Genomic DNA, 13,943 nt, shown 5'->3' on the forward strand with positions numbered 1-13,943 from the left:
TGTTTGTCACTGGACTGAACACAGATGAGAACAGTTTGCAATGAAGGAAAAGTTAACTAGCATCCCTCATATGTTCATTGTCACTGTTCTGATATTTGTGCTTTGTTATTAGAATTTTTCTTCTAACTGAGTGATTCTGTAGAATTTTTAGCACTTTGAAAGTTTTTCATGAGTGACCTATTTTGGAATTAGCATTTAGTGCTCTTGATGTACAGTTAATTTGAAAATACAGTGAGCTCCTGATTACCCTGGTCTGGATTATCCATTCTGCAGATTATCAACAATTTTTGACAAAATAAGAAAATAACGCCTAAAGTTTTCTGTTATAACTGGAATGAATATTTTAATTTAGAATACACTATTATGCATGTGAGTCATGTTTTATCATACACACCAAGGTGCTGTGATATGCTGATCTGTTATTACAACATGCAGGACAAAATTCATTTGACTATACTGATATCGTGAAACTAGAAAATGAGGGCTGTCATCAAAAAAGGTGGATAAGAAACAGAAAAATGGACAATTATTTCCCAAAAGTCAGCTAGATCAAATGATACACAAGAGAGTATGTTTCAAGTGTGATTTTGTAAATAAGTGGTCTTTCAAATGTGACACGGAAGCTTCCAGTAAAAATATGTACATTTTCATTTTCTGTATTTCTTGGTGATCCGTGATGTCTTTGACCTGTATTAATCTGGATAAATGGAACCTAACTGTACTTGCAAAATTTCATACAGCAGATTTATGAGTAACAGTATTTTTTTCCAGTGTACACTAATATGAAGAGAATTTATAATAGATGTCCTAAATGGATCAACCATTTTACTACAAGCAGAAATTGTGGGAAAGTTTGAGATCTTTTTTACTCATGGCTCAACCACCTTATCAAAGTCACACAAGTAATGCAGATTTGCTATTTAAGCATGTGTAAAGAGAATTTATGGAGTGTTGCAATTACTTTGTGAAGATGTACAAAGCTCAACTATGAAAAATGCCATAAATTACTTAAAATAAAGTGTATAAAGCCATCAGCTTTTAAACTTAGCGTCCATTATTTGTGAAATCATTGTAAATGCTAGGAACAACGTATACTCAAAACACACACATTCGAAGAATGAGTGCTCCACAACACAAGAAGACAGTCGACATTGGACAAATGGGTGCTGAAAACACCGGTAGAGCTGATTCTTCCCAGTCTCCCAGTACGTGAAACGCGGAAACAGACCAACTTGAATAAATGGATAGTGAAAAATACCAAACCCACTCTGTCAACTGATATTTCTTTTTTAGGGATAAATGTGTAAGTGGTTCTGGAAATCAAAATCCAACTATTTACCTTCAAAACATATGAAGCCTGAGCAACAAATTTAATGAACTCTTAATTAATATCCAGGTGCCACAAGGTATAGATTGTGCCCATGTTATGTCAGATATTGAAAAACTTGCTATAGATAATTACTGCTTAGCAACATCTTACTGTAGGAAATTTATAGAAAAAGGTGGAGTAGCGATCTATGTCAGAAACAGCATCACATATAATGTAATTAATGTGCTGAATTTTTGTATAGATCAAGACTTTGAAGCGTGTGCCATAGAGCTGGCTTTAAATAATTCTTACATAGCAGTAGTAGCTTTATACAAGGCACCTTCAGGTAACTTCAGCTTTTTTTTAAAACAGTTAGATGCACTCTTAATACACATATTTAAACTCAGTAGAGATGTCATAGCTGTTGGAGACTTCAAAGCAAATTTCCTAACGAACTCCAGAGACAGAGTAGATCTTGAGAACTTGGTGTCCTCATATAATCTTGTTTCTGTTGTAAATTTTCCCACCAGAATAACTTCATGAACAAAATCATTAATTGATAATGTATTTATTGACATAACCAAGATTGATGATATCGCTGTCAGGCAAGTCCTGAATGGTCTCTCTGACCATGATGGACAAAGACTCACAATTAACAATTCAAGTATTTGTGAGATTAATAGTGGTCTCAACTGGAAAATTACTAGGAAATCTACTATTGAGATCCTTAAATCACATCTCCAAAACGTAAAATGGAGTCCAGTATATAATGTAGAAAAAGCCAATTCCAAATACAACCTTTTCAGTAATGAAGTGGCTCTAATATTTGAAAGTTCCTTCCCAAAAAGAATATATAAAACCCGTACTAAACAATCCACCAACAAGCCTTAGATTAACACTGGAATTAGGATTTCTTGCAAACGAAAGAGAGAGTTGTACATTGCCTCCAAAAAACCAAATGACCCCTAACCTTTTAAATAACTATAAAAAATACTGTAAAACATTGAACAAAGTCATTCAGAAATCAAAAAGTATGTATATGTGCTCAAAAATTAATAACTCTACTAATAAAATCAAAACTATATGGGAATATAATAGAGGGAAACATTCCACGTGGGAAAAATATATTTAAAAAGAAAGATGATGAGACTTACCAAACAAAAGCGCTGGCAGGTCGATAGACACACAAACAAACACAAACATACACACAAAATCTAGCTTTCGCAACCAATGGTTGCCTCGTCAGGAAAGAGGGAAGGAGAGGGAAAGACAAAAGGATTTGGGTTTTAAGGGAGAGGGTAAGGAGTCATTCCAATCCCGGGAGCGGAAAGACTTACCTTAGGGGGAAAAAAGGACAGGTATACACTCGCGCACACACACACATATCCATCCTCATATACACAGACACAAGCAGACATTTGTAAAGGCAAAGAGTTTGGGCAGTTGTCTGCTTGTGTCTGTGTATATGAGGATGGATATGTGTGTGTGTGTGCGAGTGTATACCTGTCCTTTTTTCCCCCTAAGGTAAGTCTTTCCGCTCCCGGGATTGGAATGACTCCTTACCCTCTCCCTTAAAACCCAAATCCTTTTGTCTTTCCCTCTCCTTCCCTCTTTCCTGAAGAGGCAACCATTGGTTGCGAAAGCTAGATTTTGTGTGTATGTTTGTGTTTGTTTGTGTGTCTATCGACCTGCCAGCGCTTTTGTTTGGTAAGTCTCATCATCTTTCTTTTTAAATATAAACTATATGGGAAGTGATACGAAATGAGACTGGTGTAAATCACCCCAACAACACCTAAAATATTGCTCTTAACAATGAAGGTGAGCTAGTTCAAAATCAAGATATTGTAGCTAAAATCTTTAATGAGCACTTTTTAACTGTTGCTGAGACAACAGCATGCAAAGGCTCTTCAAAAAAGGCAATAAAAACTCTGAAAGAACTTTTCCCTAACTCTATAGACATGATAGGTATGGCCCCCAAAACCGTGCAAGAAGTAAGAAAAACCATAGTGTCTCTAAAAAGTAAAAATTCATTGGGTGTAGACAATATTTCCAGCAAACTGCTAAAAGCCAGCTGTAATCAACTTGTTCTAGCTCATATATTCAATTCCTCTCTAAATCAAGGTATCTTCCATGACAGAATGAAGTATGTTACTGTGAAGCCCCTCAACAAAAAAGGTGATCCCACAGATGTTTCCAACTATCATCCTATCTCTCTTGTAACAGCATTTTATAAAGACTTTGAAAAATTAATATACGTCAGGATTGTCAATCACCTTGAAAAATTTGCACTAATTGGTAAATAACAATTTGGTTTCAGATCAGGCATATCCACAACCAAAGCAATTTACGCACTTATAAATAATGTTTTAGAATGCCTTGACAAGAAAAAATTACCCGTTGGCATATTATGTGACCTGACTAAGGCTTTTGACTGTGTTGATCACACAATACTTTTAGGAAAAGCAGGCCAATATGGAATCCGTGGACAAATGGGTAACTGGATCATATCATATCTAGAAGACAGACAACAAAAAGTAGTATTAGGTGTTAACAATCTACAAGTAGGAGAGGTAGAGTCTGATTGGGGAACAGTACATCATGGAGTTCCACAAGGGTCAGTCCTTGGTCCCCTCCTATTTATTATATATATTAATGACCTACCCCTGTCCTCAAATAGTGCTAGCAATATCACAATGTTTGCAGTTGACATATGTATAGTGACAGCCAGCAAAACCTCCACTGACATAAGAGTTAAATGCCAACCAAGCACTTGCAAATTCTCTGAACTGGTTCACGGCAAATTCTCTAGCAATAAGCCTCAGTAAAACAAATTCCATGCAGTTCCAATCCAGTTACATAAGCCCAGGAGAGATTAACATTGCACACGAGAGCATTCAGTGCACAGAGTTCCTAGGTGTTCACATGGATAACCGGCTCAACTGGGAATTCCACATACAGCAAACACTAAAAAAGCTTAGCTCAGCAACATTTGCCATCCGAATAATCTCCAAAATTGAAGACATCAACATATCAAAGTTTGCATATTTTGGCTACTTTCATTCAGTGATGTGCTATGGAATAATCTTTTGGGGCAACTCACCACTTTCAAAAAAAAAAATTTTTGTAAGCCAGAAAAAAGTTGTCCGAATTATATGTAGTGTCCCTCCAAGAACCTCATGTCGAAATCTTTTTAAACAGTTAGGTATGTTAACCACTACCTCGCAATATCTCCTCTCACTCATGGCTTTCACTCTTCTCAATTCCTCTGAATATGAAACAAATGAGGCATACCATCATTATAAAACAAGACGGAACAATGATATGCACTGTGAATGGAAAGATCTCTCTCTGGTACGAAAAGGGCCAAAGTAGGCAAGTACAAAAATCTTTAACACACTCCCAAGTAATATAAAGTGTCTAAAAGAAAAGAAAACGTTATTTAAAAAAAAGCTAAAGGAATTCCTACTGGAAAAATGTTTCTACTCTTTAGATGAATTCTGCAACAGAGATAAATACTTTGAGTAGTAATTCAGATTATTTCCTTTGTCATTGTTATCTGTATTGTTTTTTATCACTATTCTATTTTTGTATTGTATTGTTTATTATCTTGATTATATTATTGTATTCTACCAGTTTTGAATCATTCATCTACCATGTGTAATATACCAGTATGTATTGTATTGTATGATATCTATATTGTATCTGCTTTGACTCGTTCCACATCCATGCATAATCATGCCACACTGGATCTATGAAATATGTATCTCAAATAAAATAAAATAAAAATAAATAAATAAAACTTACAGTTGCTCAAAACTAAATACCTGCTGTATATCTCAATTATTTGTGTAAATCACTCATATGAAATTTCAACTGTTGCAGGATGACTCCTAATCAAAATATATTAAAGTAAAATATTATTAATCAATATTTCTATTACTTACATGCACATCTCAGTTCTGCAATTGCTAATACTCCATTTACTTGAATACAATTAGCGAGTGGTGTCTTCTACTATATGATGTAGTCCCGCTTAATTGCTAATACTCCATCTACTCAGTTGGCAAGTGGAGTCTACTTTATGATATGCACCCCCCCCCCCCTCCACCACCCCTCAAAAAAAATCTGAATCTGCTGATAAAATGGTCACACTAGTGCAACTTTGGTACTTACAAAAGTCTATCATCTATTAGCTTCATCATAAAACAGGACATTTTGCTGAAAGAAATGCAGAAAGAGTTAGAGAAAGAAGTAACTCTGCATCTTACCAAAGAGTTCCAGATTACTGCTCATAGATGGCACATGATAGTGTGAAAGATTGATAGTATTTGAGTAAGGTAAATGTTGCTGTTGAGTCATTTCTGGTCCAAGACTGCTAGTAAACACTGGCATCTGTAAGTTATCAGATACCAAACTGTTACCACTATGGTTCATTGGTGCTGTTACTTTTTCATTGTCTGATGCACTGTCACAGTAATTTGGATCATACTTCAGTAGATAGTCCTTCCACATTTTCGTAATGTTTACATCTGGTCCACTATGTTTTTCTTCCTTAAAAAATTCCCGGACCTGAAACCAACATTTGTTATTACATTTCTATTATTTATCCATTCTGATATTGGTGCTAAACTCAGAAATACAAGAAGTTATCAATGATCAATCTGTGCTGTTATATGAAGTAGCAACCAAAATTATTGCTGAGAAATGTTATCTGGTACAGACACAGTTAGTTGGTACACATATTTTTTGTATCTGATGGATAATCTCCTTAATCACAAAAAAGCATGAACATTGGTTACTGCAACTACTAAAATTTTACAACAAGTGAAAAGTTAAGCTCATGAAGTATTTCTATAAGACTGAGCAAGTAGTAAATATTCATTTGTTCACAACTTATATAAATCCCTATTTAGTGATTAGTTTCATCTGAGCACTACTTTTAGAATCTGTCATCAAATTTAAGCAGCAAATTAAATTTACTTGTGTATTCAGAAAAAAAGGGGGGGGATGAGGAGAAAAAGGAAGTTAATATGAAAGAAGGGTTTAACAATAGGAGGGGGAAGAGGAAGTTTGCTTTGAAAGAAGGGTTTAACAATCTATGAATGGGGTGTGGTTATTACACATGGAGCACTAGCCCACTTCAGCAAGGATGGGGTGATTCTGCATGATGTCTGTTCTTTCAGACATGTCCAAAAAGAACAGACACCACACATTCATATAACTGATTCGTCTTGATGGGCAATGAATGTACAACCATCACTGCAGATGCACAATATATTCGAACTCCGGCAGGAATCTAAAAATTAGTGAGCATGGAGGACATAGACAGTGATTGTTAGGTTGTGTTAGGTAGGAATAAGCAGCTGCCTCGTAAGCATGAGATCCCTTGTTTGGGTCCAGGTCCAGCACACATTTCCACTCATCGCTGTCAATTCCACATAAAGTTCCAATGCAGCTAATATCATCAGTTCCTTCTCTTTCCTTTCCTTTCCTTTCTCCCCCCACCCCCTCCACCTTCAATTTACATAATACGTATCACAGCTGTGGATTCCATGTGATGCTTGTTCTGTCGGACATGTACAAAAGAACAGGCAGCAGGGATTTGTATAGATGAAGTTAGCTGGTAATTCTGTTTCAAGTGCAGTAATTTAAGGTACCGCTCTAACCACAACCTTGGAAATTGAAATACATTATACAACTGCTGAATATTTATAACACCAAGCTTATGAATTTATTTGCTTACTCATTTCACTCACAGCTATTTAAGGTGTGTTGTTAGATCAAAACCAAACCACAAATATGGAAATAGTGATATATTACAAAGGAAACAGTCAAATATCTGTGACAACTAAGGTCATAACTGCCATTGTTGCAGCAATTTAAGCTGTGCTATTTCGTACCCCCAATCACAACCTCAGAAATAGTGATACATTATGGAGAAGCAGCTAAATATTTGTGACAACCAAGATTATAAATGTCAATTTGGGCCCAACCTAAATACTACATTGGAAATTGTGACATATCTGAAAAAAAATAGGGATTTCACAAATGAATGAAAACTACTTAAATCACATGGAACATTCAAGTTATAGAGTTCAGTTCCCACTTTAGTTAGTCCACATCAAAACAGTCTTAATAATTTTTAAATGATAAAACCATTTAAAATATGACATACATATCACCGATGCAGCTGTAAGTAATGTAACAATAATTATAATAAGCAAAGTGTAAGGATGTTAACTGAGTGGTTTACTTACTTATTTTTGCAGGCATTGTTATTAGAGGCATTTGAAAATGGTCACAGGCCAATACTGACCAGTAATATAATGGACTACTTGATGACATAAAGGTCATCTTATATAAAGAATTTGATGGCCAACAATGGATGTTTAAAATGGTTTCATCATTCAGTAATAACTATATATTCACATGTATCTTTAAATATAATTTAGGGCCCACCAGTTTACATAAAATCTGGCATTATTGAGTAAACAACTAAAAAAGTGAAGCCATTTAGTCATTTGGTAACAACACAGAGACTAGTAATAATATAAACCTTAATCTTAATCACAAGGCTGTAAAAATCAATCCCACAGGACATCTTGAAAGCCATGGATAAAAGGTAATCACTGATTTCTTGAGTTCTGAAAATCATTTGACTTGGTACTACATCTATGCTTATTAACAAAAGTTATGTCACATGGGGTATTAAGCAAAATTTGTGACAGGATTCAGGATTTCTTGGTAGGGAGAACATAGCCTGTTATCTCATATGGAGAGTCATCGACACATGTAGAACCGACTTCAGGCTTGCCACAAGCAAATGAGTTGGCACTGTTGTTGTACATGTTGCATATTAATGGCTTGGCAAACAACATTAATAGTAATCTCAGACTTTTTGCAGCTGATACGATAATCTATTAGGTACTCTCTGAAAAAAGGTGCACAAGTATTCAGTCAGAACCGGATAAGATTTTAAAGTAGAGTTTTAAATATTTAGAAATGCAGAAATTTGCACTTAACAAAACGAAAAACATAGTAAATCCTATAGCTACAGTGTTGATGATTCACAGTTGGAATTGGTCAACTCATACAAATACCAGAGCATGAGGAATTTGTAGGATATGATCACATAAGCTCAGTCATGGATAAAACGAGAGGCATACTTCGATTCACTGGTAGAATACCAGGGAAATGCCATCAGTCAACAAAGGAAAGTGAATGCAAAACACTCTTGCAACTCATCACAGAATATTACTTTAGTGCATGGGAGTTGCATGGATTTGGGCTAATGTAAAGGTTCAATGCCTACTAAGATGGGCAGCACAAATGATCACAGGTTTCCCTGACCCTTGGGAAAGAGTTAAGGGAGACACTGAAAAAACTGAATTGGCAGACGCTTGAAGACAGAGCCAATTATCCTGTGAAAGCCTACTTGAAAGTTTCAAGAATCAGTATTAAGTAGAGAATCTAGAGATATTCTGCAATCCCCTACAAAATGCCCCCATAGAGACTGCAAAGACAAGATCAGACTAATTACAGAGAATTGTAATGCACCTCTTATTTTCAAACCACATTTTCCTTCCTTGTTTCCCAGATTTACATTTTGTATCAAGTCCGCAGTTACTGATAGCATTCAATGAGCTCAGGCAGAATTGCAGAACTCGCAGCAGGGTGTAAGATATCAGTTCCCACACTGGCTGAAGTAGCTGCTGGATCACCTGGCACTGCCAGTAGACAGTGGGGTGAGACACTGTAGATAGCTGTGAGAATACTAGATACATAGAGAAACACAAGCAATCTGATGTGAAAAAACTAATTTTCTTTAATAAATATTCACTACTAAAAGTCACTTTTTCCACTACAGGTATTAGGAGAAGCCTACTAGTCATAAGCACTTTCTTACAACCATATTACGACACAAGAAAGCAGTCATTTTAATAAACAGATGGACAATGTTCAAGATAAAGAAGTAGTATGAACACCTATGATGTTTCACGATTCTAAGTATGGGATCTAGACTGTGTGCCATACTCGCCAGTCGCCAATAAGATGCCTTTTGAACTGGTTCTGTCATAAGACCATGCTCCCAAGATATTACTAGTTTAAGAGTTAATAAGCATAACGTTGTATCATTATTTTTGGATTACAGTGTTTTCATAAAGAAACATATTATGTGGGCATCCGTGAGCATTAGTTCAAGTATTATAGCTCCTCGCACCATCACCTAGAATTACAGGATATGGAATTGCACTTTCCAGAGAATCCGATGGTGCTGAGACTGCTTCTGAGAGGAACATCAACTATGAGAGCTCTGCTGCAAAACAAGTAGGAGAAAATTCTATGCGATTACTCACTAAAATAATCCAAGGATTATTATTATTTTAATCTCAGAAAATATCAGATGGAAAAAGCAAGGCCAGTTATATTGGATGCTTCATATAACACATTCTACGGACTCACTAACTAAACTGAGACACCTCAGGAGGTTTAGCAAAGTGGGGAGATCTTGCTGCAAGTGGAGATACTTAAGCCACCATTCCTCCCACACTCCACATGTGAATGGAATGGGAAGAAGTACAAATAAATGCTACATATAAGCTACATATATGTAATTATTTCTTATTGTGTACCTCTTTATAATTTAAATTGCCCATATAGTACAAAATAATCAAATAAAAGGTATACACATCAGAAAAAGTTTTGCATCACTCCAGTTCCCAGAACTCCTGAAGATAGATGTTGACTGTGGATACTGTATCACAGCCACAGACCCTTTGACTGTTTAGAGATGTCACTAAGCTCACCCACAGATGTAAACAACCATGCATGAGCAGTGCCTATTAGACAGAGGGGGTCCGAAAGCCAATCAGTTCCAGTCATTCCATCAGGAAGGAGGTAAATGGCTCGTGTTGTCTGTAGTTCAACCAAGCCTAGACAGTCAATAACATGGTTCGATTGTGTCCCCATTGTTACTGTGTGCCAGGAAAGACTCTCAACAAGGGAAGTGTCCAAGAGTATCGGAGTGAACCAAAGCGATGTTGTTTGGACATGGCGCAGATACAGAGAGACAGGAACTGTCAATAACATGCCTTGCTCAGGCTGCCCAAAGGCTACTACTGCAATGGATGACTGATACCTATGGATTATGGCTTGGAGGAACTCTGACAGCAACACCACCATGTTAAATAATGCTTTTCGTGCAGCCACAGGACGTCGTGTTACAACTCAAACTGTATGCAATAGGGTGCATGATGCGCAACTTCACTCCTGATGTCCATGGTGAGTTCCATCTTTGCAACCATGACACCATGCAGCGCAGTACAGAGGGGCCCACCAACATGCTAAATGGACCGCTCAAGATTGGCATCACATTCTCTTCACCGATGTGTTGCATGTGCCTTCAACCAGACAATCATCGGAGACATGTTTGGAGGCAACCCGGTCAGGTTGAACGCCTTAGACACACTGTCCGGCGAATGCAGCAAAATGGAGGTTCCCTGCTGTCTTGGGGTGGCATTATGTGGGACCGATGTAAGCTGTTGGTGGTCATGGAAGGTGCCGTAATGACTGTATGATACCTGAATGCCATCCTCCGGTCGATAGTGCAACCATATAGGCAGCATATTGGCAAGGGATTCGTCTTCATGGACGACAATTTGCACCCCCATTGTGCACATCTTGTGAATGACTTCCTTCAGGATAATGACATGACTCGACTAGTGGCCAGCATGTTCTCCAGATATGAACCCTACTGAACATGCCTGGGATAGACTGAAAAGGGCTGTTTATGGACGACATGACCCACCAACCACTCTGAGGGATCTACGTCGAATCACCATTGAGGAGTGGGACAATATGGACCAACAGTGCCCAGATGAACTTGTGAATAGTATGTCATGATGAATACAGGCATGCACCAATGCAAGAGGACGTACTACTGGGTATTAGAGGTACCGGTGTGTACAGCAATCTGTACCACCACCTCTTAAGGTCTCACTGTATGGTGGTACAACATGCAATAAGCGGTTTTCATGAGCAATAAAAAGGGTGTATATGATGTCTATGTTGATCTCTATTCCAGTTTTCTGTAAAGGTTCTGGAACTCTCAGGTGATGCAAAACTTTTTTTGATGTGTGTATTATAACACCTACTACAGTAGCAACATTAACATACTATGTTCCTTAATCTTTAACATCTTTTGCTGTAATAAAGGTTAGCATGAAACCATATGTGCAGCATATAATATCCCTAATGATTTTATGCAGGTAATAATATAATTCCTGAAAGCAGTGTCTCGTGTTATAAGCAGACTAGAATCTTTGTCTTTCAGCATATTTTCCACATAATTGGCTTTCTCAGTGAATGTTTAAATTTGCAGAAATACGTACATTTACAAGTAATTCTTATTACAAATCTTACGTCTTATTACGTCTGGTAAGTACCCTTGACCTGGCGTTCAGGGCAACTTTTCTGTAACTCTCCTAATTTCCTAGATCTCACTAATGCTTTAGCTTCCTTCCTTTTCTTACCCCTTCAATCCTTCTGCTCGAAAGAGGAGCCACTGGCTCTGAAAGCTTGCCTATTTCCTTTACTTTTTTATACTTTTCTCATGCCACTCATGCCACCATTTGGTGAGTACATTTTTTATCTATCCAGTTATATTATATCACGCAACAGAAAATCCAGGATGGATTGTAACAATATTATGAAAAAGATAGTTGCTACTCACCATATAGTGGAGATGCTGAGTTGCAGATAGGCACAACAAAAAGACTGTCAGAAAGTGAGCTTTCGGCCAACCAGGTCTTTGTCGAAAACAGACAACATAAATACATGCACTCATGCAAATGCAACTCACACACATGACTACAGTCTCTGGCAGCTGAAGCCCAACTTGTTGGCCGAAAGCTCACTTTCTGATAGTCTTTTTGGCTGAAAGCTCACTTTCTGACAATCATTTTGTTGTGCCTACCTGCGACTCAGCATCTCCATTATATGGTGAGTAGACACTATCCTTTTCATGATATTGTTACAATTATATTATATGTTATAACCCTGTGCTTAATACTTGGATACATGCTGTGGTACCAGGCTTAACATTTCAAATACTCTGCCAACAGCATATGCACAGGTTGGCCACCAGAAGCTGCCTGCAGTGTGCCACATGACTTGTGGATACAGCACGTCTCTGCTGTGAAACCTACTACACCCCCCCCCCCCCTCCCCAGCCCTCTATAAGAACAATGCAGTAGGCACTCCCTCTCATATCATGCTCAAGCCTGTAATCAGCAACTGCCTACATCAGTACCTCAGTTGTTTCTACATTGGTCTTTACATACTTAACTATTGTACACTTGTATGTGGAAGACGAATAAACTATGATTCATTGTGGCTGTGCTGTTTGTGTCTTACAGTATGATACAACAGTGCCCCAGTCACTCCTCAAGCAGCAGCAGGCTCGTACGGTTGCTACCACAGACTTGTCATCCACACTGACCAAGCGGAGATTCAATGTCATCGGCATACCTGCTGCCCTCTTCCCCTTATGACAATGCAGCCGATGATTGGGAGGCTTACGATAAGTAACTTTAGCAACACTCCCTTGCTTTTGGGGCCACTCTTGCAAACGTGTTCCTTTCTGGAATTTCTCCTCATATCTATCAGTTGTTGTGCCCATTAGCCTCATTCCAGGAATTTACATTGCTTTTGTTCAACCAAATGTGTAAGTTAGTGGCAAATTATCACCATAAATGCATGCATCTCGTTGCAGCATCGGTAGAGTTTTATTGTTGTCATAACGAGCCCCACCAGTCCAAGCAGCCTTGGGCATCTGAACTCCATGGCCTTAATCACAAATATCAGTTTGTTACCGATGCTCATCAAGATTCCTATTCTGATTCTATGATCCGGATGTCATCATTTGGTTGACTCCTTACATTGTGCAGTACAGTGTGAGCCTCCATCTTTGGCTGAAGTGTTACTTATTGCTCAGTCTTTCAAGGTATCTCAAGCTGTTTGGGATCAGATTGAGCGTTTGTGTGACATCACCACAGTGGCTCCTCTTTTTGCAGTTAGTTCTGAAAAGGAGGATGATGTGGCAGCCGTACAAACGTGGCCTCTGCACTGCACTGAACTGGACAGCCATATCCCCAACAGCAACAACCACTACAGAAACAGCAGCACTCTGTTCTCCCTTATTCCCTATATTGTTTCAAGCAACATAACAGGGCCACATCCCACAAGTGCTGGGCGATTTGCAACAACTGTAGCAAAAAAGGACATATAGTGTCTGTGTCATTCCTAGTCCCCTCCTGCAACCATGGACATGTATGTTAATTGTGTGTCTCCCGTGCTTACGAATCATAACAAACTGTTCATCAAAGTGTCAGTGATGAAGGAAGTGCTCAGACTACAAATGGACATGGGTGCAGCCGTGCCTTTACTGAATTCACAGCTTTTCACAGCTCTGCCTCGCCGTACAAGTGTCAATGAACTCCAAGCATTTTTAAGAAAAATTGCTTACTATCAAAAATTTATTCCATGTGTGACCCACCCCCCTCCATTTGTTGCTCTACAAGAAGGAACCTTCTCAGTGGATTCCTGCCTGTAAGCACACATTCATGCTTTTGAA

At 38.0% G+C, this 13,943-nt stretch overlaps 1 protein-coding gene across 1 annotated transcript in view; it reads right to left on the bottom strand.

The window, feature by feature from the left end:
* LOC126094585 (uncharacterized) overlaps positions 1 to 13,943 on the bottom strand; it is a 68,070-nt gene that overhangs the window by 32,429 nt on the left and 21,698 nt on the right. Inside the window, exon 3 of the mRNA XM_049909050.1 lies at positions 5,578 to 5,878. Within this exon, the coding sequence (XP_049765007.1) occupies positions 5,578 to 5,878 (301 nt within the window). The remainder of the gene's footprint in view (positions 1 to 5,577; positions 5,879 to 13,943) is intronic.

This window comes from Schistocerca cancellata, chromosome 8 (assembly GCF_023864275.1).
Source record: "Schistocerca cancellata isolate TAMUIC-IGC-003103 chromosome 8, iqSchCanc2.1, whole genome shotgun sequence".
Lineage (NCBI taxonomy): Eukaryota > Metazoa > Arthropoda > Insecta > Orthoptera > Acrididae > Schistocerca > Schistocerca cancellata.